Source organism: Gymnogyps californianus, chromosome 18 (assembly GCF_018139145.2).
Source record: "Gymnogyps californianus isolate 813 chromosome 18, ASM1813914v2, whole genome shotgun sequence".
Classification (NCBI taxonomy): domain Eukaryota; kingdom Metazoa; phylum Chordata; class Aves; order Accipitriformes; family Cathartidae; genus Gymnogyps; species Gymnogyps californianus.
In genome coordinates, this window is record NC_059488.1 from 2,731,598 (window position 1) to 2,759,300 (window position 27,703).

The 27,703-nt window shown below is 58.8% G+C and overlaps 1 protein-coding gene across 1 annotated transcript in view; it reads left to right on the top strand.

The window, feature by feature from the left end:
- Positions 1 to 25,411, top strand: part of LOC127023828 (collagen alpha-1(I) chain-like) — a 96,111-nt gene extending 70,700 nt beyond the window's left edge. The window contains exons 16-70 of the mRNA XM_050908144.1: positions 585 to 638; positions 1,798 to 1,851; positions 1,982 to 2,026; positions 2,290 to 2,343; positions 3,113 to 3,157; positions 3,550 to 3,603; positions 3,690 to 3,734; positions 4,102 to 4,155; positions 4,579 to 4,623; positions 4,878 to 4,931; positions 5,278 to 5,322; positions 5,878 to 5,931; positions 6,386 to 6,493; positions 8,286 to 8,339; positions 8,674 to 8,727; positions 8,936 to 8,980; positions 9,614 to 9,667; positions 9,899 to 9,943; positions 10,688 to 10,741; positions 11,486 to 11,539; positions 11,752 to 11,805; positions 12,060 to 12,113; positions 12,461 to 12,514; positions 12,700 to 12,744; positions 13,059 to 13,103; positions 13,464 to 13,571; positions 13,865 to 13,918; positions 14,226 to 14,279; positions 14,500 to 14,553; positions 14,856 to 14,963; positions 15,411 to 15,464; positions 15,772 to 15,882; positions 16,211 to 16,264; positions 16,399 to 16,452; positions 16,717 to 16,770; positions 17,197 to 17,250; positions 18,018 to 18,125; positions 18,325 to 18,378; positions 18,529 to 18,582; positions 18,848 to 18,901; positions 19,394 to 19,447; positions 19,649 to 19,702; positions 19,998 to 20,051; positions 20,757 to 20,810; positions 21,927 to 21,980; positions 22,060 to 22,113; positions 22,279 to 22,332; positions 22,451 to 22,468; positions 22,641 to 22,694; positions 22,892 to 22,954; positions 23,258 to 23,423; positions 23,722 to 23,828; positions 24,116 to 24,196; positions 24,475 to 24,663; positions 25,087 to 25,411. Of these exons, the coding sequence (XP_050764101.1) occupies positions 585 to 638; positions 1,798 to 1,851; positions 1,982 to 2,026; positions 2,290 to 2,343; positions 3,113 to 3,157; positions 3,550 to 3,603; positions 3,690 to 3,734; positions 4,102 to 4,155; positions 4,579 to 4,623; positions 4,878 to 4,931; positions 5,278 to 5,322; positions 5,878 to 5,931; positions 6,386 to 6,493; positions 8,286 to 8,339; positions 8,674 to 8,727; positions 8,936 to 8,980; positions 9,614 to 9,667; positions 9,899 to 9,943; positions 10,688 to 10,741; positions 11,486 to 11,539; positions 11,752 to 11,805; positions 12,060 to 12,113; positions 12,461 to 12,514; positions 12,700 to 12,744; positions 13,059 to 13,103; positions 13,464 to 13,571; positions 13,865 to 13,918; positions 14,226 to 14,279; positions 14,500 to 14,553; positions 14,856 to 14,963; positions 15,411 to 15,464; positions 15,772 to 15,882; positions 16,211 to 16,264; positions 16,399 to 16,452; positions 16,717 to 16,770; positions 17,197 to 17,250; positions 18,018 to 18,125; positions 18,325 to 18,378; positions 18,529 to 18,582; positions 18,848 to 18,901; positions 19,394 to 19,447; positions 19,649 to 19,702; positions 19,998 to 20,051; positions 20,757 to 20,810; positions 21,927 to 21,980; positions 22,060 to 22,113; positions 22,279 to 22,332; positions 22,451 to 22,468; positions 22,641 to 22,694; positions 22,892 to 22,954; positions 23,258 to 23,423; positions 23,722 to 23,828; positions 24,116 to 24,196; positions 24,475 to 24,663; positions 25,087 to 25,236 (3,558 nt within the window). The 3' untranslated portion in view covers positions 25,237 to 25,411. The remainder of the gene's footprint in view (positions 1 to 584; positions 639 to 1,797; positions 1,852 to 1,981; positions 2,027 to 2,289; positions 2,344 to 3,112; positions 3,158 to 3,549; positions 3,604 to 3,689; positions 3,735 to 4,101; positions 4,156 to 4,578; positions 4,624 to 4,877; positions 4,932 to 5,277; positions 5,323 to 5,877; positions 5,932 to 6,385; positions 6,494 to 8,285; positions 8,340 to 8,673; positions 8,728 to 8,935; positions 8,981 to 9,613; positions 9,668 to 9,898; positions 9,944 to 10,687; positions 10,742 to 11,485; positions 11,540 to 11,751; positions 11,806 to 12,059; positions 12,114 to 12,460; positions 12,515 to 12,699; positions 12,745 to 13,058; positions 13,104 to 13,463; positions 13,572 to 13,864; positions 13,919 to 14,225; positions 14,280 to 14,499; positions 14,554 to 14,855; positions 14,964 to 15,410; positions 15,465 to 15,771; positions 15,883 to 16,210; positions 16,265 to 16,398; positions 16,453 to 16,716; positions 16,771 to 17,196; positions 17,251 to 18,017; positions 18,126 to 18,324; positions 18,379 to 18,528; positions 18,583 to 18,847; positions 18,902 to 19,393; positions 19,448 to 19,648; positions 19,703 to 19,997; positions 20,052 to 20,756; positions 20,811 to 21,926; positions 21,981 to 22,059; positions 22,114 to 22,278; positions 22,333 to 22,450; positions 22,469 to 22,640; positions 22,695 to 22,891; positions 22,955 to 23,257; positions 23,424 to 23,721; positions 23,829 to 24,115; positions 24,197 to 24,474; positions 24,664 to 25,086) is intronic.
- Positions 25,412 to 27,703: the final 2,292 nt, after the last annotated feature.

Here is a 27,703-nt window from a genome sequence, read left to right on the forward strand (position 1 = left end):
ATATTCCTCCTAAGCCTACAAACCCAGGCAGTCCTGGATTAGTGCCTCGACGTTCATGTTTCCAAAAAAAAAAAGGCTGTAGAACATCACACATGTATGTTAAGGTGCAGTTGGGATAACCCGAGTGCTGCAGATCCTGCATTGTGGTGGGCCTGAGCACGAGGGCTGGGCTGCTCTTCTGCATCTGAACCTCCTAGTTGCTTTTACAGGAGAAAATAACTGAGGGGGGAGAAATGAGAGCAATTATGGACTGCCTGGATAGCGTTCAAGCTATGAAGCTGGTCACTTGGTGGTGTGATGATCCTGCCCTTTTCCAGACCCCTGGGAGCAATCCCTGGGGAATAAGAGCAACGCACTTGGGCTTGAAAGCTTTCTCAGGGGGCTTTTGAAGGATCGTGACAGGGACTGGACCACACTGAGAGGTTTGGGGCTCTCAGCAGCCCCCCGGGAGTCTGCACTGGGATGGCCATGGGCAGGAGGCAGTAGCTGCCAGCACAGCAGGGAGCGGGGCTGGAGCTGAACATGGGTGGGAGGTACTGGGCAGCCCCTCAGCGCCCGCTCTGCTCCTTCCTCCCTCTCCCCAGGGACTGCAGGGCTTCCAGGGTGACCGGGGGCTCGCTGGCGAGAAGGGAGAAGAGGTAAGCTGGCTCTCGCTTGCTCAGCCACTCGGTGCTGTGGGCACGATTCGGTGCCAGCCCCAGGCCCAGAACGTATGCCTAATGCCAAGCAGTAAGAGCTTTTCATTACCGGTTTCACCAGTCCTGCACCAGCAGCGCCTGGTACCCACGTCCGTCCCCCCCCCAGCCTGTGGGCATGCGTGTGCCAGCCTGATGTTGCGTTACGGTGTGGGATGCCCTATTGCCATCCTCCAGCCGTGTGGGATCCGGCTGGCGGCCGCCCTCACCGCTGTGCCCGCTCAGCCTCCGGCCGTGCGAGTGCCCTGTGCTCCGAGCTGCCCCAGCCCGGGGGCGGCGGGGGCTGCTAGCACGTGTCACTGCGGTTCCTCTCCGGGCTGTTCCAGGGGTTCGTCAGCCAGGATGTAAAATGTTCGTAAAAAAAAGTGAATGCTAGTGGTTTGTTGCCACTTTTTTTTTTTGCCTTCCCCCCCCCCCAGTCTTTTTAAGGGAAGTGTTAGCTAAAATTTTTAGAGCTGCCCAGGAGATTTTGGGCTCCTCCGAGGTCTGATCATACTGGGGTGTTTGAAACCCAATCTCTTCTTTTTTGAAACAGAAATCCCACATGGCTTATCATATATCTTTTCTGGCCCGTACTCTGTACCCTCTTGCCTGCGAGCATCATCCTAGCATCCAGACGGAGAATCTTTTGCCCTTGGGCTCAGCCTCTCTGCACTTGAGCACTCAGCAGCTGCGGACACGTGAAGCTTTGTGCCGCTCGCGTGGGCCCATGAAGCTTTTCTTTTTCTTCCCCACTGCCGCTGTGTGCAGCTCAGGGCACCATGGCCTCCTCCAAGGCACAGACGATGGGCATGGCCCTGCCACACAGTGCAACGCTGCCGTGGAGAGCCCCGTCCCAGCCCTGCGGGTGCTGGGACACCTCCATGTCACCATTGCATGGTGCAACACTAGCTTGGGACATGGGAGCAGAGTAGCCATGATGGGGTGGCACTGTGCTGGGGACAAGCAGCCAGGTTTTTCTTCTGGGGCTGCCTCATTTAGCACAAGCTTGAGGGTCCCCATCCCCCTGCACCACACTGGCAGTCCTTTGGGGCACAGCAGCCACGTTTTAGCTCCTGATGGTCCAGCTGGGGCTCACGCGTCCTTCTTGTTCTTGTTTCAGGGTTTCTTGGGTGACCCTGGACCGGTGGGGGAGAAAGGAGAGAAGGGAGCGAAGGTGAGGGTGTCTGTCCTTGCTCTTCACAGCCCTGCCTGGGTTGGGCAGGGGGTTGCTCCTTCCCTGCCACAGCCCCCCAGCCCCAGGTCATGCTCTCCTCCGTTGCTCAGGCTGCTCTTGGCTTTTCCAGGGGGTGAAAGGAGAAAGTGGCCTTCCAGGTCCTGCTGGGCTTCATGTGAGTTAACGGGGAAGCCGGGGGTGTCTCTGCCGTGCTGGGATCGCTTCTTCCCTCCATCCCCTTATCCCGGGCCGACCCCTTTGCTTCTCTGTGATGGCCCCAAGCTCCATCCCTGGCTCCAGCCCACGTTCTCCTGGCTTTGGGCAAAGCCCTGGTGGTCTCTGTGTTTTCCCTGACCCTCCTGCAAGGGATGGGACAAAGGCATCTGCCACCTCGGGGTGGGCACCTCGCTGACACCCTGCTCCTGGCTTCTCTCCCAGGGGATGTCGGGTCTGAAGGGTGTGACGGGCTTCCAAGGCCCTGTGGGGCTGGAGGTGAGTGGTTTTTGCTTTCTCTGTGTCACCAGCCCTCCCTGAAAATGTGCAGGACCCTGCTGCTCCCCACTGGAAAGATGGGTCCAAGGAGGGAGGACTTGGGCTTTGCAGGTCACTGGCACCGCTTTGTGGTCTGCTCTTACAAAATCCTTGTGCTTTTTGTTTGTTTTGGGTTTGTTTGTTTTTTTTTCTGAGAGCTGGACCTAAAATACATCTGTATCTTTGTCCTGGAGGTGGCTCTTATTAAAGGGGGTATTGCCCCAGAGCAACCAGGCACATTGTCCTTCTGCGTGTTGGGGGCAGGAGCCTCCCCTCGCCTCCAACATCTCCCACATGGACGTTGGCATCTCAGCTCATTCTCCTGGCTGGCGATGAAGAGAAATGAGCCTTTGCAGAGCACATTGCATTGCAGTTTATTTTAGGTGACCATGTTCAGCTGAAATGAATCCCAGGCTGACAGCACCTGGGTTTTTCCATGCTGCTCTCAGCACACTGATAGCTTAACTGCTGCCACATCTTTGGGAGGCATCCCAGCCAGGGAAGGGTTTGCAGAGGATTTAAAAGGAAAATTGAAGTGGTTTGGCGGTGGTGAATGGAAGCACCTTCCAACACAAAGGGAGTGGGGGAGCCAGGGGCTGGCCAGGTAGCTGTTTGAAGTAGCTGATGCTTGATGTGTGAAGAAAAGGGGGAATTTGGGATGTGAAGACTAAAAGGAGAGAATCAAAGCAAAACAGGCTAGAAAAATGGCATCCTTTCTCTCCTGCTCCAGGGAGAAGGTGGCTCAGTGGGTCCCCCGGGCCCTGCCGGCCCCAGGGTAAGTCACAGCTTTTCGGTTCAAGCCGCTGCTGAAACGCAGGCGGTGGCTGGGCTGGGGGAGCTGCTGTTGTCTGGCTCTCAGCAAAAGCGGGGCAGGACCACCATGGGCAGGCTGGGACGTGCCACGCTGTCCTGCCCAGTTTCATCCCTTGTGCTGATTTACACCTGAAAAGGATGAGTCTGCTTAAAATGCTGCCTCCTGGTAGTGGGGGGAAAAATGGCAAGAGGACAAATGGCGTTAAAACTCATGCACACCAGTAAAGCCCCCCCAGCATCGCCGCTAGCCCGGGGCTGCCTCTGCTGCCATGGGAGATGCCTAGGTGGGCCCCATCCCATCTCCTCCTGCGTGGTGCACGTGGCCGCAGGGCTGAGCACGCTCTCGCGTTGCAGGGAGAGCCGGGCCAGCCAGGATCCGTCGGATGCCAAGGCGTCAATGGCTCTCAGGTGGGTCTGCCCCAGTTCCCCTCCTTTGCTATTTGGGATTTTCCGGCCACTGCGCTCACCCTGTCCCTTCCCTGCTCTCTCCCCAGGGAGAAATGGGTCCTGCTGGCTTGCCTGGTCCCCGGGGCCCCAAGGTACGTCGGTATGCACCTACACCGAGGGATGAGCAAACCTCATGGTGATGGGGTGTCTTGGGACAGCTGGTGGGGGTGCCAGGATGGAAGGGTGTCCCGAGGGTCACCCAGCCCAGAGGGGTCTCCTCCAGCTGGGCTGTGATCTCAACCCACCCCAAAATCTGCAAAGAGGCTGAGAACGGGGGTGGGAATCCTTTCTGTACCCCTTGCAGTGGCGGGGGGGGTCCCCTCGCACCAGTTGGCTGGGAGCCCTGGCGCTCCTGAGCAGCGCGATATTTCCCAGGAGAGGTTTTGCACCGCAGGCGTTGCACAACGTGTGCAGGGATTTGATTCTAACAGCAGCTCCTCGTCCCCCACTGCTTTGCAGGGACCGCAGGGCTTGCAGGGGAGACGTGGCCCCCCCGGCCCCAGGGGCACGCAGGTAAGCGGGTGCTGTCCTGGCTCGGAGCCCACCATGTCTCTGAGGTGTGGGTCCCCCTTCCCCATGCGCTTGCTGAGCAAGGAAGGAGCTGCTGGGACTTGTCCCCCATGTGCTTTGCAAATGGTTGTGAAGTCCTTGACCCTGCGGGTCTTTATGGGCACCCAGGAGTGGGTGGGAGTGGGTGGGTGGGAAGGGCCGTGTCCCGTGGGCAGGCTGCTGGCTGCAGCCCTGCTCTGGGCAGGACATGCAGGCAGAGAGGGCGAAGGGAAGGGTGAGCTGATGGGGACATGGTCCCTGGGGTGTGACCGGCAGCTCCTGGCAGGCCGGGCAGCGTTCCTATGGGCTGGGGTCTCATCCGCAGAGCAGGACAGTGAGCAGCATCCCTCTTCTCCCAAACCGTCCACTGCCTTTGCTTTTCCCCAGGGTCCAGCTGGGATGGAGGGATCCGCTGGTCCCAAAGGAGACACCGTAAGAGCTTCTTGCTGGCTCGCTTTGACCTTGGTGGGGATGAAGCCCAGGCTTTAGGGCTTTCCCTGGAGGGACCTGAGAGGTGGGGTGAGGCGTCCCTGCCCCTGCTTTCAGAGGGGAGAGGGGGGCAGCGCTTGCAGCAGACATCACAAACGAAGCCTGGAGGTCCCTGGCAGCCCCAGGGAGGGGACGCGGTGGGGCTGGGCGCTCTCTGCCCAGTGCGGCACGAGCTGATGCCAGCACTCCTCTTGCAGGGCGCAGACGGTGCCCCTGGGCTGAGGGGACAGCCGGGACAGGAGGGCCCTGGGGTAAGTCCATGGGAGTGGGTGGCTGGTTGCAGGGTGCTCTCATCCTCCCCCTCGCAGCCCCCCAAAGCACTGCGGGGAATGCCCTGCTGTGGGTGCCTCATGCTGGGGGCTGCTGTGTGGGTGAGGGCAGCCTTGGGAGGGCTTATGCATCCCCTGGTCCCTGTTGGGGAGCAAATCCCACCGTGGCATCATCAGCTGCAACTCTGTAGAGCTAAACTGGTGTCTCCCATTGATCACCATCTTCCCATCCCTGTAGCATGGGAGGGTTGTCAGCCTCCATGAGTGCATGTAATGTTTTCCTTTGTGGTTTTTTTTTTTTACTTGCATTTTGTGTCTCTCTCTGAAGGGGTTTATTGGCCTGCCAGGTTCACAAGGCACCCAAGGAGAGCGGGTGAGTGATGGCACCCATGCCATCCCTGCTTGGGATGCAGAAGAGCCGCGTTAGAGCAGCCCAAAGCACCAGCTTCATGTCCTTTGCCTGTGTTTGGACTTGACATTTGAATAGGTGGCAACTGCAGTTGTTTGGGAAGGCAGAGCTGTACTTGGGTTCTCCTTGCTGTAGTAAGAGGAGCTTTCAGACATGACAGTATGTCCTAAGATATCGTCTGCTTTGGGGAGGCACAAGGAAAGCAGGAGTGCTTTAGCCTGTGTTAAGGAACACAGTAGCGAGGACAAGGTGCTCGTCATCGTTGTGCTGATAGCAGGACGGTGCAGCTGGGATGCCACCACCGGCTGCTGCAGGCGTCCGACCTGCCAGGGAGCTAGGGGTGGGATTGGCATGTACCTGCTCCCAGCTCCAAAAGGCCCATCGGGAGGAAAGCCCTGATCTAAATTGGGCAAAGCTAACCTTCTTTGATGCCAAAATCAGATCACAGTGTCCTTTGGTTGCAAGGAGTGGCATAACATGGTTTTCTGAGCGTACCCTCTACCTCTGCTGCTCTTGCAGGGCTGTCGAGGTCCGGGTGGAGCCAAGGGAGACCTGGGAGCCAAAGGAGACAAGGTACCACGTACCTAGGCTTGCAGGGGGATTCCTCGAGCTGCTTTCTCTTTTGCTGTTCAAATGTGCTATTTTCCAGCCAGTGGATGGGTTGGTGTGGATGTCCAGGGACCCAGGGGCATTTGTTTTCAGGGACCGTGAGAGCCGGGAAGCTCAGGCTGTGCTTAATCCCACCACGCTGCCACCCCTGATCCATCCTTCCCTGCTCTGTCTTGCTTTGGCTGTTTAAAAATGTTATATTGCCCTATTGTTGGTGCCCCGGGGATGCTCTCGGCGGAGGGTCGTGGGGTGTTCACCCAGAGTGGCCCCCTGCCAAAGGCCGGGTGTGCAGAGAGCCAGGGCAGCAAGCGCTGGGCTCTCCAGGGGGTTTCTGCCCATGGGTGGGGGAGCCCCAGGCACTGCCTGTCCCTCTTGTTTGCAAGCCCTGCTGTGACGTGCTGTGTCTTATTCCTCCAAGGGTCCATGCGGAGCACAAGGAGCAAAAGGGTCCCCAGGGATTCGGGGCCAGGTCGGCTTGCAGGGCTTTGCCGGCCCCCGAGGAGTGGCGGGGCCCCAGGGACCAGATGTAAGTGCTGCGGCTGGTCCAGGGTGTCGCGTGGTGGGATGCACATGCGCCCAGTGTTATGCCATGAGGTGGGTGGTGTGGGGAGGGGACAGCCCTGAGGGATGCAGGCAGTGCGGGCAGTCCTGCCTTGCCCCAACTCTGCCCGGGGTGACCATCCCTGCCTGCTCCTGAGCCCGGGCGATGGGCAGCATGCCTTGGTGCCTGCCCAAGAGCCACGCATTGCAGTGCTGCTGGTGCAGGGACCACAGGTTTGCAGGATCCCTCTCTCCCACTGTCTAATCTTAGCTCCCTTCCAGCATCCCGGGCATTTCTGCCACCCTCTGCTGCCTCTTCCTCCTCCCGCAGGCTGAAGGCACTGGGCTGTCCCCAGCCAAAAGCCCACCTGGCAGCAGTACTGGTATTTCCTCACTCGTTGGGGCAGTGGGAGCTGGTACGGGCTATGGGAGCCCTCTAAGGGCATCTCCCTCTGTGCTGCTCGGGCATCGCCGGCCCCTGCTCGGCCACAGGGAGCTTTGCTCAAAGCCCCCATCCTTGGGGTCACAGGTGCCCCACAGCACTTGGCACCGCCAGAGCTTTGACCTGGCTGCTCCAGACCCCTCCAGCTGTGCCCCCATCAGTGACCCGAAATTAGCTGGTGGGTTCAGCGATGCGAGGAGAGGGCAGCTTTAGGCAGGGGATTTCCAGCAGGTCCGAGGGCAGCCCTCCCCAGCTGCCTCTGCCCGAGCATCTTTGCAGGGTTCCCACTGAGTCCCTGCTCTGGGTCAGCACCCTTCACAGGTATTTTGAGAGCACAGGGCTCACAGATTGCCCTCTTGAACTAGTGCTCATCTCTGCCTCCTGCCAGGCTCTCTGCCTCCTGGAGCCTGTGCTGGCAGCTCTGGAGGGCTGTTGTTGCCCAGCCGGCTGCCCTGCTTCTCACCAGCTATACTGCCTGGCCCTGACCCTCGCCAGCTCCCAAGAGCCGAGCACAGCAGCACTCAAGGAGCCACAGAAACAAGGCACAATTTTTAGAGTGTTTTTTCCTGCAGTGTGGGCTCAGAGTGAGCTGTCAGGATGGACGAACCCAGCTGCAGATCAATATTTCTACCTGGGAACTGAAGCCAGTCTGGCTGCTTATCTCTAGTGGTTTCCAGCTTCTCAGGAGAAGGGGGGATTATATTTTCCTACCCACCTCCCACCTTTCTGGTCTGCAGCATCCCCCTGCATGTGATGCCCTCCCCCTCGGAGAGCTTTTGGGATGCCTGCCTGGATCTGCTCTCACATTCGCTCCTCAGGATGAGAAATTAATCCTCCCACCTCTCCGAGAGATGGAGATGCAGCACGACTCATCTCGCTGCCAGGCAGTGCCTTTTCCACCTGGCCAAGCAGCACTGCTGTCACACGGCATCGGTCTGGAGCCAGGGTCCGGGCTGTATCCGAGCAGGCAGGAGCCTCAGCATGTCAATCCTTTGAATTGCCTTTAATTTGATCAGCAGGAAACAAAAATATTCAACTGTGTTCTTTTGGGCCAACACCGAACCTGTTGAGCTTTTTTTTTTTCCCCTGGCCAATTTTATAATCCTGGGGGGGATTGTTATTTATAATCCCTGGCGGGGACTTCCCCCATCCCCACCCCGAAGCTCGACTGGTGCCCTAGGTCACATTGCCATTTAATTAATGTCACCTCCGGCCATGCTCCCTGCATTTCTCCCCTACACGAGGCAGGGGGATGGTGGCCGCCGTGGCTGGGGGAGCAGGCAGAGGATCAGAGGCTGCATTTGCCCTGGCCGACTCCTCTCCTCTCTCCTGGTAGGGGGAAGAAGGCCAGATCGGCCCGACGGGGCTGAACAGCAGCGAGGGACCCAAGGTCAGCGCTGGTGTTTCCCGTTGTGTCCCCCGGTTTCCCACGGGCTGCCCTCATCCTTGCATGGAGGGCAGGGATGCGGCCACCCTGCCCGTGAGCTCCAGCATGGATCCCAGCACCCAGGGGACAGCATCGCGATGCCCCCCTGGGGAGGGTCCCCAGCCTCTTGGCCCCCCACCCAGTGCATGGCATCCCTGCACCCGCTACGGCCGTGCACTGACCTGCCAACGTGGCAGCAGCTGGATGAGTCCCCTCGGTGCTCACCAGGGTGGAGGGACTGGGGGGAGACCTGCAGCGTTGCCTAAAATGACTGTGTTTTCTTTTGTGTGAGTTTTAGGGAGGCCGAGGACCTGATGGCCCGAAGGGAACCCCAGGACCACGGGGAGCCCGGGTAACTAATGGGGTGTGGTGGTATTTGTGGCTGAATCTTGGAGCATCTTTGGCTGTGGGAGACTGAAAGGACCCTGGAGACCCCTTGCTGGGTGGCTTGGGATGTGCTGGGGCTGAGCCATGGCATCTTCGGGCACCAGCTTTGCCTCCAAATCTGCAGCTTTATGGCTGGTAGAAGGATGCTTTTCTTAATGCTTGCTGTTTTCCAGGGCCGCGTGGGTCAGCGTGGGCTGGTCGGAGTCCCTGGGCCGCCCGTAAGTAGCAGATGACCCATGTCCCTGTGCTGGCGCGGGGTGCCGTCAGTGCTGGGATGGGGAAGCCAGCTCTCAGGGAGCAGCATCCTAGGATATGGCTGGATCAGAGGGTCGGGCTCTGCTTGGGAATTTGCACAGGATAAGTTGGGGACGAGCAGCTCAGGCTTTTGCACGTTGCATGAAGTGTTTTGACAAACCACCTGCCCAACACCGCAACTTCCTTCTTAACCCTGAGCATAGAAAATTCAGGAAATAACAACTTTTTAAGAAAACTGTGTTATTCAGAGTCGTGTTTGGTGAAGGAGCCAGGAATAAATAGCTGGGGCAAGAGGGGAAAAAACATGGTTGAGGTGTTCATGGTGGGAACGGGTTTCCTCCCACACTCATGTTATTTCCCGACGATCGCATCCAAAGGTGGGATGGAGCAGGGAGGAGCTGCAGGAGATGCACGGGGATGAGCCGTGTGCTAACGAACCCATGGCTTAATACAGACCAGACGAGCACCCTGGGGACCATGCCACCGCTGATTTGCCACCTTTTAATACTGGAGGGAGGCTCTGGGGCTGGATGAGCCCTTGATGGGGGCACCCTGCCACCGGGCTCTGCTTTCCTGAGATGAGACTCTCCTTCCAGGGCTCGCGGGGCATCCCGGGAGCAGAAGGCGCAGAAGGAAAGCCTGGTACACAGGTTCCCATCCTACACTCTGTACTTGACTGCGGGTGAGGGCTGGGGCGGTGGGTTGTATCGAGAGGGGAACACTTCCCAACCCCACCATCCCTATGGCCATGCGGGTCAAGACCTTGACACCATGTTGGACCTTGCCATGATGTGCATCAGCTGGCTCTGGGCTGGCATGGTGGGACTGGGAGAGGCTGCCTCTGCCTCCCCATCCTCATCATCACCTGCTTTGTCCTGCAGGGTCCCCCAGGGACCGTTGGCAGCCCGGGCAGGAGGGGACCACCGGTGAGTAGAGCTGCACAGCTGTCTGGTTTCTGTCCTTCCTCCCCTCTGCTCGGCTCTCTCCCCTTGGGGACGTGCCTCAAAAGCATGGCCATGGGATGGGGCGCAGGTGGTGGGTGGCCCTGATGGAGCGAGACCAGCTGGAGGGTGCTCCTCTGGGTGCGGCTGCTGGCCGGGACCTGCTGAGAATCGTGCTGAAGGGTGAAGGAGAGGGAATGGGGCAGTGCATTTAAGAACTGGCTATTGCAAAATGATTTCTCATCCCTGGTGCTGCTATCCAAAACAGGTCCAGCAGCAAGACCTGGGCTGGCGGCAAGTTTTCCCTTCTGCGGGGTTTCTAATATTTGTTTATCTTTGCTCTGAAATGCAAAAGAAAAAAAACCTCTGGCGCTTCCCTCAAAACAAAATATGAAAAACGTTCTGCTCTGGGTCAGAGATGCACCTCTGAGTTTGCTGTTAGCGTTGCACAGCGCTGTCCAGATGCACGTGTGGGCGTTGTGTGTATGTGTGTGTGTGTGTGTGTACACACACAGCCACAGTGCTTCAACAACGAGAAACCAAAGAGCTGGTTTGAAGTGGAAAGCACCAGCGCTGCCTTCGGCAGGCTGAGCCGTTCGCCTGTGCCTGGCCCCGGGCGCTGCGCTCTGGTTTGGGTTGGTCTCAGACCACGTACTGCCAGGGGAGAGCCTCTCCATCCCTCCTACTTCTGCCTTCCCTCCATTGCTCATCTTCTGCCCTTTCCTCCAGGGTTTTGCCGGCTTGCAGGGGGGCCGTGGGCTCGTAGGACCTCCTGGATCGATAGTAAGGGAAAAAATGTTCATTCTGCATGAACTCTGCATTTTCTTAGGTGGGAAGTCGGCGGGGCTGGTGCCGCTGGTGGAGGATATGGGACTTTCCCACCTTGGGAACTGGCAGGGGATCAGGGTATCTGTAGGACCTGATCTTAACTTGTTGTTAAAAGACGTAAAAAAGCCTCAGCGGCAGAAATGCTGGGGCTAGGGAAGAGTAGAATCATTTCCCCAGGGAATTAGCCTGCCCAAGGGACTTTGCAGCTACCCCAAGCCTAGTGATGTCTCCGTGGGGGACGGCAGCCTGTGGAAACCCTTCACCTCTGGGTGGCTGAATAGCAACATGGACCCGGGTCCTGGGAGGGGATCAAAGCGTTTGCTCCATCCCAGGTGGAAATGGGTGGTACAGGTTCAGGGAGGACAGTCCCATGTCCTTGCCCACCGGGACGGAGACCCAGAGAAGCTCCTGCAGCTGGAAGAGCTCCTCCTTGAGAGCCTGCTCTCAGCTGGGCTTGGTGATGACCCCGAGAGCGAGTATCATCACCTTCCCCGGTGACAACCCTGCTGGGGAGCCATCCATGGGGTGCTGGTGTGCAGGAGCCACCAGGACAGGCCACAGTGGCAGAGTTTGTCCCCAGCAACCCGGTTTGGACCAGGTGATGCCTGTCCATGAGCACAGAGGCAGCAGCGGTGGCTCAGTGGGGCTTGTCTCATCTCAGCCTTTTGACTGATGACACCTTCCCAAATATTTCCAAAGGGCTCTCTGGGAAAACCTGGACCTGATGGAGACCCAGGTTCCCTGGGCCCAAAGGTGAGGCCTGGGGCCTGGGGGGGGGGGGCCATGAGCATGCTGGGGGGGCTGGTTGGAGCAGTGCTGGTGGTGAACAGCCCTGAGAGGCTCTTGGCTGCCATGGGGAGACCTGGGGGGATCCTGTGGGTTCAGACGTGGACACCAAGGATGAGAAGATGCCTGCCCGCATCCCAGGAGCGGAGGTTCGTTAATGCCCTCATCTTGCCTGGCAGGGGCTGCCTGGGAAGCCTGGCTTGGAGGGGCCACAAGGACCTGTCGGCACCTATGTAAGTGATAGACCTGCCTGCGGAGTAGGGTACGGTGCTGCCTGCCTGCCCGCAGGCAGCGGCCCGGTTCGGGGGGGAGGCTTGCTGGAGCAGCAATGCCTCCAGCCAGGCACTCGCCGTCCTGCCAGGGCTCCTGCAGTGCCTGGGGTCCTGCCTTTCCCTGGGCAAGATCTCAGCCTCAGCAGCTGCCTTCTCCCAAAATCCCGGAGATGTCGGGCGGTCCCGGCTGCCTCCTAATGCCATGCTCTCCCTAGGGCTACCCGGGACCTGCCGGTGACCGTGGGAGGCCAGGGCGCAGGGGAGACAAGGTAGGGCTGGGAAATCCAGCACAGCAGCGAGGGGATGCGCTGGGGTGGGAGTCCAGGCTTTGGAAACGTTTTTGGGTTGGGCTGTTGAACCCAATGGATGGGTTTGGGTGGTGTCTGTGAACGGTCTCCATCAGCCGTGCCAGGGAGGTTGCAGGGGTGGCAGGAGGAGAGCGGCTGGAGCTGGCTCCCACATTGGGCGAACTGGTGGTTCTCCAGCACTTCATCTGCCCAAACTCCTGTGGCTTGTTATAAGAAGCCAGGCAGCTGTTGTGGTGGGGTTTTTTTCCTTAAGCAGTTACTGCATTAAAACATACAGAGGAGAGGAAATCTTTCTTGCCTCCTAACAGGGAGAAACGGGAACCCAAGGCCCACCGGGATTTCCAGGAAAACCTGGTCCCAAGGTGAGTGCCGTTTGCTGCTGCCCTGGGCAGCTCCAGCCCCCCTGGAGAAGCACTGAGCAAGTCACCTTTGCTCGGCTGGGTATGGGAAAATGGGAAGCCTGCCACTGGCATCAAGGGGCTAAACTGGGGAGAGGGGAGCAGTGAGGGCTGCGGCGCAGGGCTCTGATGGTGCTCTCCTCCCCCAGGCCCTGCCAGGTCCCCCTGGTCCACGAGGCGCTCCCGGCTCCCAGGTAGGGCTCGCCATGCTCCCCGTGTGCCTGGCTTGCTCCGCTCCCTCTGCTGCAGTCCCCTGTGCATGTGCAATACTCTGTAATATATACCATGTGCTACCTATAGCATTAGCAGCATGGATCCCAGACCCCTTTGTGGGAGCAGGCAGGACCCTGGCCCCACTTGTGGCTGGCTGGGTTTTGTCCTGATGCTGTATGGACACCGTTGAGGTGGCCCAGGCACACAGGGATTGTCTGAGGAAAGCCTCACCCTGCTCGGGGTCCCCTGTGCCTCCTTGCCATGACCATGCTGCTGAGCATCCGTCTTGTTTCAGGGCAGAGCAGGAGACCCAGGTCCTCGAGGGCTTCCAGGGCTGCCTGTAAGTGGGAGAGCTGTAGCTTGCAGAGATGCTCTGTAGGCTGAAGTTGGGTGATGTCTGATGGGATGAAAGATAGGTGCCCACTCTGGAGGCAGCTTTGTCCCTGGGCTGGTCATGGGGCAGAGAATGACCCAAACCCTGTATGGGTAGCTGGGGGGTGACAAGTCGGGTACAGGGACAGCAGTGCCCTCCTGTACCAGCAGTGATGAGGCACTGGTACCCACCAGCTGCAGGTGGTACATCGCAGACCCCGTGGTGGCCCAACTGCTTCAGGCATGGGGCTCCCACTGGCATTGCCCTCCCCAGAGGTGCACCCTGCACTGTGTTTCGGGGTACCTAAGTGGCCTTTTGGCCTTGCAGGGCATTCCTGGCACACGGGGGCTGGACGGCATCCCCGGGAAGCCTGGCTCGGCAGGAGAAACAGGAGTTCCTGGAGCAGCTGGTGCTGCTGGCCGACCTGGGTACCCGGTGAGTGCAGATGGGGCTCCTTCGACTGATGCCCAGCACAACCTCCTGCCTCAGCTGGTAGGACAGGGTGCAAGAGTTTTGCTGGTGCAACACTTTGGGGGAGCTCCCTAAAGCACCTGCAGCAAGGGAAGGAAAAGGGAAGCTGGTGTAAGGGGCTTGGGAAGCTGGCGCGTGGCTTCTCTGCCCGTGGGGACGTGGTGTGCTGGGGCATCCCAGACCCCCCACCTGGGATCTGCAAAGGCCTCCTGAGTTAAGGCAAAGCCTTGCTGCTGATATAGGTTGTTTGTTTTCAGGGCTGGGAAGGTCCAAACGGACCTGAAGGGCCTTCAGGGATGAGAGGAGAGAAGGTAAGGATGGAGAACGTGGTTTGATTCCCCTTGCCGGCCCCACGAGTCAGGAGCTGCCCAGGCAGGCAGAGCCTTGGGCTCACTCTGCTTGCCCAAAGTGGGGGTTCCTCCCCAGGGCTGTAGCATCAAGCACTCCTCCCAGTTTGACCACTGGCTCTGCCCAGTGGGATGGAGATTTACGTGTCTGGTGCAAGGTGGGAGAAGAGCCTTGCAAGTCCCCCCGCAAACACTGGGCAGCGGGGTCTGCGGGGGACCCGTATGGAGGACCACCACGGCTGCCTGTCCTAACGTCTGTATCCTCTGGCAGGGTGACGTGGGAGATCCCGGGGAAGCCGGCGTCAGCGGGCTGGATGGCGAGCAGGTACGTCAGCTGGGAAACCCTGCCCTTCCCTCTGCTGGGGCTGCTCCGGCCTGCCTCTCCCCCCGTGCCTTCTCCAGGGATGGGAAATGAAGGGAGGAGGTTACTGATCCTCAACTAAACCAGAAGGTTAAAGCCGTGTCTGTGTTAGCTGAGCCAAAAGCTTTGTGCAATGTGGGGTAAACGAGCTGTGCTAGGGCCAGGCTGTGTGTTTCCTCCCCAGGGACCACCGGGACCACCGGGAGCGGAGGGTCAGCTGGGGCCCAAAGGCGAGCAGGTCGGTTCCCGCTGGGTGCTGGGGGTGATACTGCTGGCGGTGCTGGGCCTGCCTGGCCCCGTTGGTGCAGGGGCAGGCAGGCACCTAAATCCATGCGGGGCTTTTTGAAAACATCCCCCGAGCATGCTCATGCCTGGGGATTTATGTTGCATGGTGGGGGGGGTCCAGAATCCCCTCAAAACTTGGGTACCTGGTACAAGGAAAACTGGGGTGGCTGTATGGTGAGAAATGATGGAGGGCAGAGCCAGGCTCAGCTGGAAAAGTCAGCCAAGAATAATGCTGGTCGCCTTCATCCTGTCCAGGGAGAGGCAGGAACCTGCGGAGCTCCGGGCATCAGAGGGGCCCCTGGGGAGCCAGGGGACGATGGGCCAAAGGGGCCGCCGGGGAGGCACGGGGAGCAAGGAAAGGAGGTACGTGTGCTGCCTGACACCACGGCCGTCACTGCTGCCCACCGGTGTCCTCTGCCAGGGGATGGCGACGGGATGGGCATGGGAAAGGTGTGCCACCCGGTGCACTGGCTCTGAACAACTGCCTATGCTACAGCTTTGCCACAATCAGGCTGAGGTGCCCCTGTGGAAGGAGGGAACTGATGATTTGGGGTCCCCTTGCTGGGCGAAGTGCTGCTTGGCTATGCTCAGCATTTTGTCCTCGCTCACTTTTGGGCTAGCATGGGTGATAGCTGGGGGTGACCTCCTGGTGCAGGCGAAGCTGCCGGGCCATCTTTTACCCAGCACCAAAATCCCAGCCAGAGGAGCGTGGGGAAGCCCATGGCAGTCAGAGCTCAGCTTTTAACCCCCACTGGGATGGGGCTGGGGAGCAGCTGCTGCATTTGATGCCCATATTTCCCCTTTGGGCAGGGTGACGCTGGTGATGCTGGAGACCCAGGCGAGCCAGGACCACAGGGACAGAAGGTGAGGAGTGCCTTTAACTCTGTCCCTCCTTGCAGCACCTTGGGGACGCCCGTAGCCTGCTCAGCCTCTGCTGTTCTGTTTGCCGTGGTGGGGGCAGAAGCAGGACAGGAGTGTCCCCATGGCTGAGGACTACTGGAGATGCAGGGCTCAGACCTGGCATCAGCACCTCTCCTGAGCATCCTAGGGTGAACTTCTCCTGTCTGTGGCACCCAGTGGAAGGGTGAAACACGTCATCTCCATGCAGAAGCTCATTCAAGTGCTATTCCTTTTTCCTCTCTGCGGTGACACCTCTGTCTCCGTCCCTGAGCAGGGTGACACCGGCCCCAGAGGCCTTCCTGGAGCGCCTGGCCCTGGAGCTGCTACAGGGGAAATTGGAGAAAAAGGCCATAAAGGAGAGAAGGGCCAAGAAGGTTTGCTGGCAAGTACAGAGAGGGGCTGCCTCGCCCCACTGGGCTCCCGGTGTCCCATCAGGCTGGCAGTTGGGTGCTGGGTGCCAAGGAGCAGGGCTCACCCCTGGAGGGAAACCTTGGGCTCCAGGAGCTGCAGAAAATACTAGAAATTGGCAAATCTCCATAAATAGGGAGTTTCATGTCTCATAGGCATGACACCAAAATTGGGTCTTGTCGGTACAAAGGGACAGTTTGGACTTGCTGGGCAATCCGGGTTAATGCTGCCTCCAGCCAAACTCCAGCCTCCTTCCCCCCGGGGCTGGGACCCCACTGAGCACATCTCCCGCTCTGTCCCAGGGCCAGGTCGGTGTCATCGGAGCTGCGGGACCTGCTGGAGCCAGAGGACGGTTTGTAAGTCAGCTCCTGTCCCTCCTCCTCTTTCGGCTGATCATGGACCTGGCGTGGTAGGCAGAGGGACATGGCTGCGACTGGGAGCACTGGCCAGGGTTGAATCAATGGGGCTCCTTTGCTTGTGCCCTGAACAGGGTGGGACGGGTCTCCGAGGTCCTCCTGGGCTCGACGGTCCCGAGGGAGCGAAGGTACAGCGGGGTGATGGCTCCAACCCTTCATCTTTGGGTGAAATGCCTTTTTCTGGTCTTTTCCTAAGCTCTACTTTCTGCTGCTGGCTGATGGGGGACGTGGTGGGGCTGGCTGTGGTGGAGGAGCTGGGTCAGACCTGGGCAGGCTCTGGTGACCTGGAGGACTTGCCGTGGGACACTCCCTGCCTTGTTGCCTGAAATCCAAAGTCAACAAGGCAAGGAAGGGATTTGCACGGGACAGAGCTCTTTCCCCTTCTTCCCCAGGGAGATCCAGGGCCACGAGGCATGGATGGACCTACTGGTGCTGCTGGATTAGAGGTACTGATGTCTGGGATCTTGTAGAGCCAGGAGCTCTCAAAGGCTTTCCCAGTGCTTCACTGTTTCCAATACAAACCAAAGCCCAAAGGATTTATTGCCCCTTCACTGCCCAGGCCAGGGGCCCTCAGGAGTGAGGAGGGGTTTTTAATGCCTCTCATCTTGGCACTGACTCCCAGGAGGTACTTACATGCCCCCACCCCAAAAATCAGACCATTTCAGTCTGGCACCCAGGGATGCCTTGTAGAAGACCCATTCCTGCTATAGCATCACATCCCCTCCCACACGGTGCCCAGGCGCTGCCTGGGCATGTGCCTTGGCCAGCTGAACATGGTACGAGGGAGAAGATGCTTAAAATACCTGCCGAGGGCCTGAGCACAAAGGACGTGGTGGTGACGGGCTTATTCTACATCCCCAACATCACTGCAGGGACTCGCTGGAGATCACGGCGTCAAGGGAGATGGCGGCAAGCCCGGTCCAGGGGTGAGTACCGGCCCTGCTCCTGCAAAAGTTCCCTGGGAAAGAGGTTTGGTGGCATCTTGTGGTGGGGAGCAGCAGAGCCTGGGGCTGGGGCTGTGTCTCACCTAGGAGATGGCCACAAAGCGAGCTCTGTCAGCCCAAGTGCCGGGCCGTGTCTGCCGGGTCCTGCCCTGCAGTGGCTTTGTAACTGAGTCATCGTTTCCTTGGTTTCCCTAGAGCCAAAGCTCCGTAAAGGCATTTTAATACGGCTATTAAAAACCGTGCAAAAGTGCCGCAGCCGTTATGCAATTAATGCTCGGCTGTTGGGAGTCTGCCTGAGGCAAGTCCAGGGCATTTGGTTTCCCGTTCCTCTGCTTTCGCAGAGCAAATCTGCAGGTGTCCGTAAGATCAGAGGGCTCCAGGAACCACCCTGTGCTCAGGAGCACTTGCGCTGCCCTGAGATGCATTTTATGGTCATAGTCCTGACATGCACAGAGCCACAGATGTGTTATTGATGCCCTGCACTCGGCTGCAGGATAAATCCCATTTGCATCCTAGTTTCCCCATGTTGCAGTGCCGCTTTGCCCAGGCAAGACATGCCCTTAACTCGGGCGATTGCCTTTGCTGGGAGAGACTGGGATGCAGAATAAACTCTGGGCGGATTTGCAAAGCAGACGGAGAGAGCTGTTGCTCGGTGTAGTTGAAGCCCCTCAAGGGACGGCTGCTCGGACCCTGCTCCAGATGGGGTTGGGCTGGGGTGTAACCAGTGCCCCCATCTGTGTGCACCGCAGGGCACAGCGGGTGCCCGGGGGCCGGCGGGTGCCCCTGGGCTCCGGGGCTACACTGGGTGCGAAGGAGCCAGAGGAGCAGCGGGTGCCAAGGGAGAGCCAGGCCGGCAGGTAATTCCTCTCTCTGCCATGGGGACGGGCAGGGGACATCCCCGCAGGGTGGCCCTCTCCAGCACCAGAGGTTCCTGGGGGGAACAACCCCAGTCTGGGCCCCTGGGCAAGGCAGCTGGCTTTGTACTTGCCCTCCTGCCTTCCCCCAAATAACCCGGAGCTGATGCCAGCCTCGTGTTTTGTCCCCAAATGAACTCAGGGTCCCCTTGGGCCACCGGGCGAAGCTGGAGCCACGGGGCTGAGTGGCACCGAGGTGAGTGGGCTCCTCTGCTGCCCCACTTATCTGCCTCCGGCTTTTCTCGCAGCCCAGGTCTGTGCCACTCCGACAGCCTGCCTGGGATTTGGGTGAATAACCCCGGAGCTTATTTTTCGGAGTTGGATTGATTTTTGTTTTCCTTCCTAGGGCTTGGCGGGTGCGAAAGGGGAGCCAGGCAAGCCAGGAAAACCGGGGCAAATGGTGAGGAGTGGGATGGAGCCATACTGGTTCTCCCCGGCACAGGCAGTGGGATGCTGGGATCTCCCAGCTGCGGCGAGGTCCCACACGGGCAGCATCTCCTGCTCCTGTTGAAACACCCCCGCGGCCCCGCTCTGCCCAGCCTGCTCCAGAGAGAGGCAAAAAAATCTCAAATGGAGACTTCAGCTTAGAGCATGCTCCTGTGCACGCTGTGCATCCCTGGCGCAGCATCCTTACGGAGGGGTTTCCTTCTCCTTTGGCATTCTAGGGGTCTCCTGGACAAGCTGGTCCTAAAGGGCGGAAAGGTCGCAAAGGAGAAAAGGTACCTCCGAAATCCTCCTCTGTGGATGGCACCTGAGGGGGACCAGCCACCAGGCATGGGGTGGCTGAGCCTGAGCTGGTCAACCCCGTTGTCCATGGAGAGAAAGCAGGGGAATCGCCCCGGGGGGACCTGTTTCTCCCCGCTGGAAAGGCAACTGTGCATTAGTGCCTGGCAACACAGAGCCCTTAGATGCCCTTGGGCTGCCTTGGCTGGTTTTTGGCTGAGGGGCTGGCACGTCTCCCCAGCTTGGCCCCTCCAGCTCCACAGGACTGCCTCCATCCTGGCTCAGGTGCCCTTGGTGGGGGGGACAGGGGACCTCCCCTTCACTGGCCAGCTCTGTACCATGGCCTTGGTGTTCATCCCCAGGGTCCCACAGCACCTGGTGAGCTCTGTCCCCATCTCCTTGCAGGCAGCAGCCCCTTTTCCCCAGTCCTGGTCCAGGATGTGGCCGGGCTGCTGGTGACCCACATCTTCCATCTCTTCTTCCCCCAGGGTGATGTGGGGCATGAAGGGGAAGAAGGGGTCCCTGGAGAAGCTGGCAGACAGGTAAATGGCACTGTTGTCCCCATGGAGGGTGGGGGGGGGCATGGGGCTGATGCTTGGAGCCTGCAGAGGTCTTGTAGAGGGGCTCCAATTTGCTGGGGGCTCAGCACCCCTGGGAGGGGCAGCGAGGGGGACGCAGGGTGACCGGCTTAGTGCCTTTATCAGGCTTGAATTGCTCACGAGTCTTTAATCTGCTGTTCCCAGGGCAAGCGAGGCAAGGCGGGCCACCGGCCCCCGAGGGGTCCCCGGGGACCCAAGGTAGGTTGGCTTTGCCCCGCTGGGGCGAGGGCTGCTTTGGCACCCTGGTAGCTTGGGGGTGCTCCCACCTGCCCGAGCCCCTAGCTTAGAAAAGGGTAAGCTAATATAGAGGCATCGCATAGCTGGAGGGCTCTGTGTCCCCAGTCCCTTCCAGCCCAAGGGGGGTGGGGTCTCCGACACCCCCAGCCCCCGTGGTCTCCTCTCCCTGCAAGAGGCACCGGGGCATCGCTCCTGCCTTGCTCTCATGCCGCACCGCTGGGGACACCAGCCAGGGTCTCTTGCTTTTGCATTTCAGGGCTACCCAGGTGATGAGGGGCTGGAAGGACCCCAGGGCCCCCAAGGACCCTACGTGAGTATTAGCTTGGAGGTTCTGGGGTGCCAGCTGCTCCCTATTTGGCCCCCGCGGGCACCACTGTGCCACCCAGCTCTGCGGTCAACCAAAGCAGAGACCCGTTTTAAAACAAGTGAAGTTTCTAGGTGTTTCATCCATCCATCATTCATCCATCTCATCTTGCCTTCTCCTCCCAAATTAGCATCCCAGCAGTGTGTGTGCAGTCAGGCAAATCCCATAATTTCCACTGTGTTGTACTAGAGGCTAAATACTTCCCTTCCAGTTAAGTGTCTGATGCTTGGCAGTGCTGAGCGCTTGTAGAGGGCTGTGCCTATGTTCCCAGAGAGCTGCCATGGCTGGAGGGACCGGCTGCACTGCAGCAGCCAGCATTGGCCAAAAAAACTACTCAAATTTTTTTTTTTAATTACTGGAAATTCTTTTTTCTCTATTTAAAATAAAAATCCTAGCTTTGGAAACTTCACAAAAGCAAGCCGGGATGTTCTGCAACCAATCAAGGGACCTGAACTGCATTTTTCATGGGGTTTGCTGAGGGATCCTCCTGAAAGCAAAAATCAAAGATATGATGAAAAAATGCCTCAAAACTTCTAAAATTCTCAGAATTCTGGCAGCAACCTCGGTTGTGGCAAGGTCCCTCCTTGCCAGGGAGTTGACGGGAGCAGCTCAGCCACAGAGTGATAGGGTACTGCATCATTTCTCTCTTAGGGTGTCCCAGGGCTGAAGGGCATGAAAGGAGACCCCGGACCGAAAGGACACAAGGTAGGTGACATGCACCGGGCACTTGAGCCCCAGGCACAGTGCTGACTCTGGGCACAGGTTAGCATTTAATTTGCTGGTTGCAATCACTTATTCCCCTCTTCTTGAACCCTGATCGCTGCAGCATCCTTCTTTGGGGGTTGACCACTGTGTCCCTAGGTGCTGGGAGATGGGACTTTTAGACTTTGTCCAAGACCAGGTCCTTTTCCAGCCTCTCCATCCTCCTGGAGTTGCAAGCAGCAGCATACAATCTTTTAATCACCTGCTCTCAGCATTGATGCTGTCGCAGCGCGAGCACGTACCTCCTCTGTGCCGTTACCGATGAGCTGATGGATCCAACCTTGGCCCGAGAAGCCAAGCACATCCTCACAGTCCCATCCATCAGCCGCAAAGCTGTAAATAAGAGTGACAAGCAGTCCCTGGCGGCGGGTAGTTGCTTGCAGCCTTCAGGAAAATGAAACCTCGGTAATAAATAAAGCTTTAAATTTATTGCGAGCTAAATGAGCAATGGCAGAAGCTAAAATCCAGGGCGTTCAGCAAGGCCAGAGCCTGGGAGAGCAGGCGGAGGGGAGGCTGCGGGCAGCTGCTGTGCTGGGGTTTCTTCCTCTGCTCCACCAGATTTCAGCACACAAGGAATTTTCTTTATTTTCTCAAAGTGTTTCCTGGGAACTTCTGAGGTTTTCTTGATTGATATTTTAGTCTGGGATAAAATACTTTCAGTTTTGCCTTTGCAGCTGAGCAGGGGAGGCAGACGCTCCATCACGCCTCCTCCTTCCCCAGCAATACCGGTACAGTTAATTCTACCAAATCAAAAGGATGGGGGTTTTTTTTTCAGAAGTTTTGCAGCCAGTTGTAACTGGGAATTTCCTATTTCTGGCCGCTTGCTGGAGGCCAGAAGATGCTTGGCTTTGGGAAATGTCCCCAGGCAGGTATCTCCTGCTCAGGTCAGGCAGCAAGCAAAACCTCCATTGCCTACCCAACGAAATACCACCAATGGAGTAACTAGAGCAGGGTTCCCGACGCCCACCCTCTGGGGCAGAGCCCCCCAGCCTGGGCTGGGGTCCCAGGGGGTTTCTATCCTTCTCTTTGCCACCAAAGCTCTCCCTGACTCTCTCCTAGGGCGAGAAGGGCAGCGTGGGCGACCTGGGCCAGCAAGGGGACGATGGCTTCAAGGTGCGTGAAGGGTTTTGCTCTTCTCCTCCCTCCCTTTGGTCCCTTGTCACCCTGTGTGACACCCTGCCACGTCTCCTAGGGCAAGCCGGGACCCCGTGGCATACCCGGGAGGCCAGGACCCAAGGGACAGCAGGTAAGGGCAGGGTGGCAGGGGACGGCAGGAACTGAGATGAGTGTTTGGGGTGAATTCCGCATTTTTTCATGCAAAATCCACCTGGGGAAGGGGCTGGGTTGTAGAAGGGCAGAGGGCTGGGGGATGCCCTGTGCAGTGCCCTGACCTCCTCCGGTGTCTTTCAAGGGTGACTCTGGCCCTCCTGGCCCGTGGGGACACCCTGGCATCCCTGGGACACCGGTGAGTCCTTTGCCCTCCCAGGGTTGGGGTTCACTCCTGGCCCTGCGGGGGTTATGCTGGGATGGGGCTTTGATCCTGCCTGCCTCCCTCTTAGCCGGGTCTTGTCCTTCTCTTCCAGGGCTTGTCCGGACCCAAAGTAAGTAGAGGGGAGCACCTGGAGCTGGGCTCAGCCCTGCCACAGGGCACCTTCCCCCCTGCCCTCTCCCTGGGGTGCAGGGTGGCCCCGTGGGGCACCCTGGGGTGCAGCTCAGCACAGCGGTATCTTGCCACCTTGCTTTTCTTCCCTCCTCTGCCACGTCCTTCGGCAGGGGCTGAAAGGCTTCCCGGGGCTGCCGGGACCCAGGGGCACGCCGGGCCTGCCGGTAAGCAGAGCCACTAACATCCCTCGTGCCAAAATTTGGGTCCCTTGCTCCCCCAAATCTGGCAGCAAGGTCCCACTGTGCCGTGCCATGCCATGCCATGGGGACGGCTGGCTGCTGGTGCTGTCAGAGTTGCTGCGAGTGTGGCGGGGGGCTCGGGGGCAGTAGCCAGCATCACCGGCATTGTCATTGTCACCCAGGGTCTCGCCGGCCCCCCTGGTCCTAGCGGACCTGCGCTGATGCTGTCCAGGGAGGAGCTGCAGGTGAGTGCATGGGGGCAACAGCTTCCCATCCCTGCTTTGGTGGGTGCCACCCAGGGAGGGAAGGGGCTGACAGCGATGCTGTCCCATGTCCCACTGCTTCTGAGGTCCTCTGTGCATCAAAGACCAAGGTCCTTGCACAAAGAGCAAGCAGATATGGTTAATCCCTCTCCCACCCACCATGCTTGTCCTTGTCCCCTGCGTGTCCCATGCCCTCCCTGAGCACCTGATGATGCTCCTGGCCAAAATAAGGGGGGGGGGGGGAGCTAATGTCAGCTTGGTTATATCCCCCTCTTTTTCTTTTAGCACCTAATTTATCCCTCCAACCACCTGAATTATACTGCGGTCTGGGCTCTGCTGGACACCCTGAGCCAGGAGCTGCAAGCCCTCGTCGAGCATCCCAACGGCACCAAAACCAACCCGGCGGCCACCTGCAAGGAGCTGCTGCTGGCTCACCCCAGCCTGCCCGATGGTACTGGGGTGCACATGGGGTCCCCCCATGCTGGCCCTGGATCCAGCCAGTGCTCCCTGCTGGCCAGCGTGGGGGGATGGGCAGCTCTTTGCAATTAAGAGGGGATGAGGATTTGGAGGATGAGTTCAGCTGGGTTTCATGGGCATCCCTGGAGAAACGGGATGGCAGCCAGGCTGTATCCCAAGAGGATGGAAGTTGCAGCTAGGGATGTGCCACGAGCTGAGGTGGGATGGTACCGCGTGGCATCCTCCCCGTGCCAAAAACCAGGTGCCAGGAGCTCCCCTCTGCCTCTCTCCAGGGCAATACTACATCGACCCCAACCAGGGCAGCCCCCAGGACGCACTGGTGGCCTTCTGCAACTTCACAGCGGGGGGTGAGACCTGCATAGCCCCTGTCCACAACCAGGTATGAGGTGGCTTTCATGGGGCAGCTTCAGCCCAGTGTTACCCCTCAGGGCAGGTGAGGACAGGGGTTGGTGGGCCTGGAGAGGGACAGTGTGGCTGGTCCCTTGCATGATGACCGGTGCCATAGCAGGGAGCTGTTGGAGCAGTTTGGGGTGAGGATCCTGGTCACGGTGTGTGACCAGGCTGCAGGGACAGGTCACACGCATGGGTTGGTATAGCTGGCTCCTTGTCCTGGCGGTGCCACTGTCCCCCGCTGGGACAGTGTGACATGGTCCCCGCTCCCCACAGGTCCCCATCAAGGCTTGGCTGAGCACCTACACCTCCGAGGACACCTTCGAGTGGTTCAGCGCCCTGCCCGGGGGCTTCCTGGTGAGTGCCTGGCCGGGACAGCCGAGGGGACACGAAGCCCGTCTCATGGGGTTGGGGGTCTCCTAGTCCCTGTGCCACTGTGGTGGGGCAGTGCCCAGGCACGGGGTCCCACTGACTGTGCACAGTGGGATGTGACACCTCTTTCTGCAAGAAAATCCAAACCAGTGCTTTAGCAGAGGGCTGAATCCTGCCCCGTTTTTTGACTGGGGGGGGGGGGGGAGCACAGACCCCTCCAAGCAGCCCCTGCTACCCAGTTTTCTCTCCCATTGCCTCTGCAGCTGGAGTACGCGGGGGCCAGCCCGGTGCAGCTCCGCTTCCTCCGCCTGCGCAGCCGCCTGGCCACCCAGGAGGTCTCCTACTCCTGCAGACCGGCACCCGAGCCCGGCCAGCCCCAGCCAGAGAAGGAAATCCGCTTCCTGGCCGACTCCCGGGAGCAGAGCTATGCAGCCAGTCTGCAAGGCTGCGTGGTAAGCCTGGCCGTGGCCGGACCCTTTCTGTGTGCCTGGAAGAGCCCCCCGACATTTGCAGAGCCCCTCAGCACGTGTTTGCACCCCTAGGGTTTGGGGTAGACCTGGTTGGATGAGGCTTCATGTGGTGGGATGGGGATGGAGAGCATCTTCTCCCTGCGCCCAAGGAGCTGCCCTGGTCTTTGGGAGTGGGCTGGGATGTGGCAGGGGACAGGGTGGGCTCCGGGGTACACGGGGAAGGCCACCTGCTTGGAGAAGCCATGAAGGGCTGGCGATGGAGACCTGGCCATGCCTGCAGGGCTGTTGGGTGCATCAAGGAGCAACTGGAGCAGCGAAGGGGACAGTGGGTGCTCCGAGAGGATCCTTCAGGCCCACTGGCCAAGGGTTTCGGTGCCGCTCAGCTGCCCCTGGTGCTCCTTTCAGCTGGACAACGAGTCCTCCATCATCGACACCATCTTCCAGTTCACCACAGAGGAGCTCTCCCTGCTGCCCCTGCGGGACCTGGCCGTCTTTCACAACGGCGACGCCTCGCACCAGTTTGGTTTCACAGTCGGACCAGTTTGCTTCAGCTGAAACCGGTGACACCCAAACCAAGCGGGCCGGTTCCCTCCCCACCCAAGAACTGTCCCGCTGGAGATCTGTGCGGAGGCTGGGAGTGGCACAGGGCTCCCACCCACTCCCCAGAGCTGCCGGTCCTCTTTTTGAGATACATGTTTGTAGCTGCGTTATGCCACGGACTACACTTCCTTCTGGAGTAGAAGAATATTGTTTACAAAAGTCATTTCTCTATAAATTATATATATATTATATATATATATGAGAAGGTGCTAATTTAATGACTGATTGGGGGGGCTCATATAATTATAGCCACTGGGAACTTTCTGCTAAAGAAAAAAACAACAAGCAAACATACTGCCAGCTTGGGAGAAGGGGAAGGAAAGAGGCTTTTCTTTGCCTCAGTCGAGTGTACAAATGCTTGGAGCCTTGTCCCGCCAGCCCCGGCAGGCAGGCCCATGGCGTGCTGCCTGCTCTCCGCAGGGCAAAGCGACTGCAGGCTGCTGCCCTCAGCTGCTGCGAGCTCCAGCACCTCCAGCCAGGCATCAGGGACTAAAAACGGGTGAAGAAAGCAAAAAACACCCCCAAGTCCAGGCTCTGTTTTGGGTCTGTAACTCATGTGGGGGTCAGAGGGCCTTTAGGGGTGTAGAGCTGGGTGCTATAGCAAGACTGCCCTACAAGGCAGTGTCGCTCTGATCAGGCAGGGGCAGGAGTTGAAGCTGTTTGGCTCCTGTGCTGCAGCACTGTTACTTATCACTTTATTTTTGCTGTTCCCAGCAGTGTTTCCCTTGCCTCTAACGGTCCTGCTGTTGCCGGGCTGCTTTGCACCAGGCGGGTATGGGTGAGTCCCGAGGGCAGAGGGCTTTACGTGTGGCACCTGAGCCATAGCTGTATTACCAGCACCCCCATTTCTCTGGTGCACAGCCCAAAAACCCCCCAGATCTCAGCTGGCTTTGTGCTGCCCCGCTGGCTTTCTCGGCACCCTTCACTGCTCGGGCTTGAATGCGGAGCTTTGCCTGCCTTGCCCTGCAGCACGTGTGCCCAGGCTGCCTGCATCGTGTCCGGCTGAGGTTGGGTATCGATGCCAATGCCCGTGGAGTAGGGCAGCAGCCGGGCCGTACCCTGCATTGGGGGTCAAGGAGAGCAGCAGGTGAAGCTTTCTGGGGGGCCCAGTCCCTAGGGAGCGGTTTAAGCAATGCCAAACTGTGTGTGCAAGCCGTCGCGCGCTCTGCTAGCTCGGTCCCTGGTGTAGCATCTTGTCGTGGGGTGCAGTAGCCCTCCCTGCTGTGCTCTGTGTGTGTCACCAGCCGTGCTGGCCAAGGGAGACACAGGGCAGCGCTCAGCCAACAGCCACTTCCAGGCAGGGGCTGAGCACCTTGAAAAAGCTTTTTCCACTCTAGCATTTAATTTCTATTTGCTGCAATATGCTGTAAAACCACCCCCGGCTCTGCCCTGTGAGAGTGTGATGCCAGTCCTGGCCCTGTCCGCGGGCCTTTCCTCCCTCTGGAGCTGCCTGCACACCCCCGGTGCTGTCCCCTCACCTGCAGCCAGCCGTGGGGACATGCGGGCACGTTGTCACGGGTGCAGCCGAAACCCCAATCCCTGCCACGCAGGGACTGCTCTTCCCCTCAGGGAGGTGAAAGGGGAAGAGGAGCCGTTTGCGGCCAGGCTGGCCGGGAAGCAGGCAGTTCCTGCTTGCTGCACGGCTGCCTGCAGCACGGGCAGAGGGGTCAGGCAGCGCCGAGGGTCTGGCACCGCCCGCGGGTGCTGGTGAGAGAGAGCCTATGCAGCAGATTGCAAATGGAAAATTAAATTCCAACTGAAGGCACGTGTTAGATGCTGGGGAGCGAAGCAGAGCGGACTGCTAGGTGACAGTATCACATTATTTTTTCAGGGCAGAATTTTTTTTTTTTTTTTTTTTGCACAAATTGCTCGTTTTAGCAGCATTTTCCACTGTGTTTTTGCAGAGGAGGAAAGCAGCACGCACAGTCCACACCTCACCCGCCAGCCACGCTGGCCACAACCCAGAGGAGCTTCAGCTGCCAAAAAAATTGTGTGTCCATTTTTGATGGAAACTTTTGAGGAAAGCTTTTAAAGAGGAGTAGCACGTTGGTGGGTTTATCCAATATTTTTTCTTAATTCAAGCAGCAAACGCACCCTGGATAACTCCAGTTCTACCTCTCTGGCCGTAAGGAAAAATACACTCACTACCAAAAGCAGCGTTTTGCCTGCACCCCTGTATTTCCTTCCCAAGCAGGGAGTTACACGTAAATCCGCTGGCAGGCACTGGGTGCCTTTGTGGGCATCAGCACCCGTTTGCGCTTGGGGAAACAGAGGCAGGGGCAGCTCCAGCACTCCCTCCTCCTGCTCCTCGGTGTAACGGAGGTGGCCGGAGTGAGCCAGCAAGGAGCGAGCGCATGTCTGCTCTTGAGAAAGCTGCAGCTGGGAAGCAAAGTTCCGCTTCGGTCTGTTCTGCCTCTCTCCG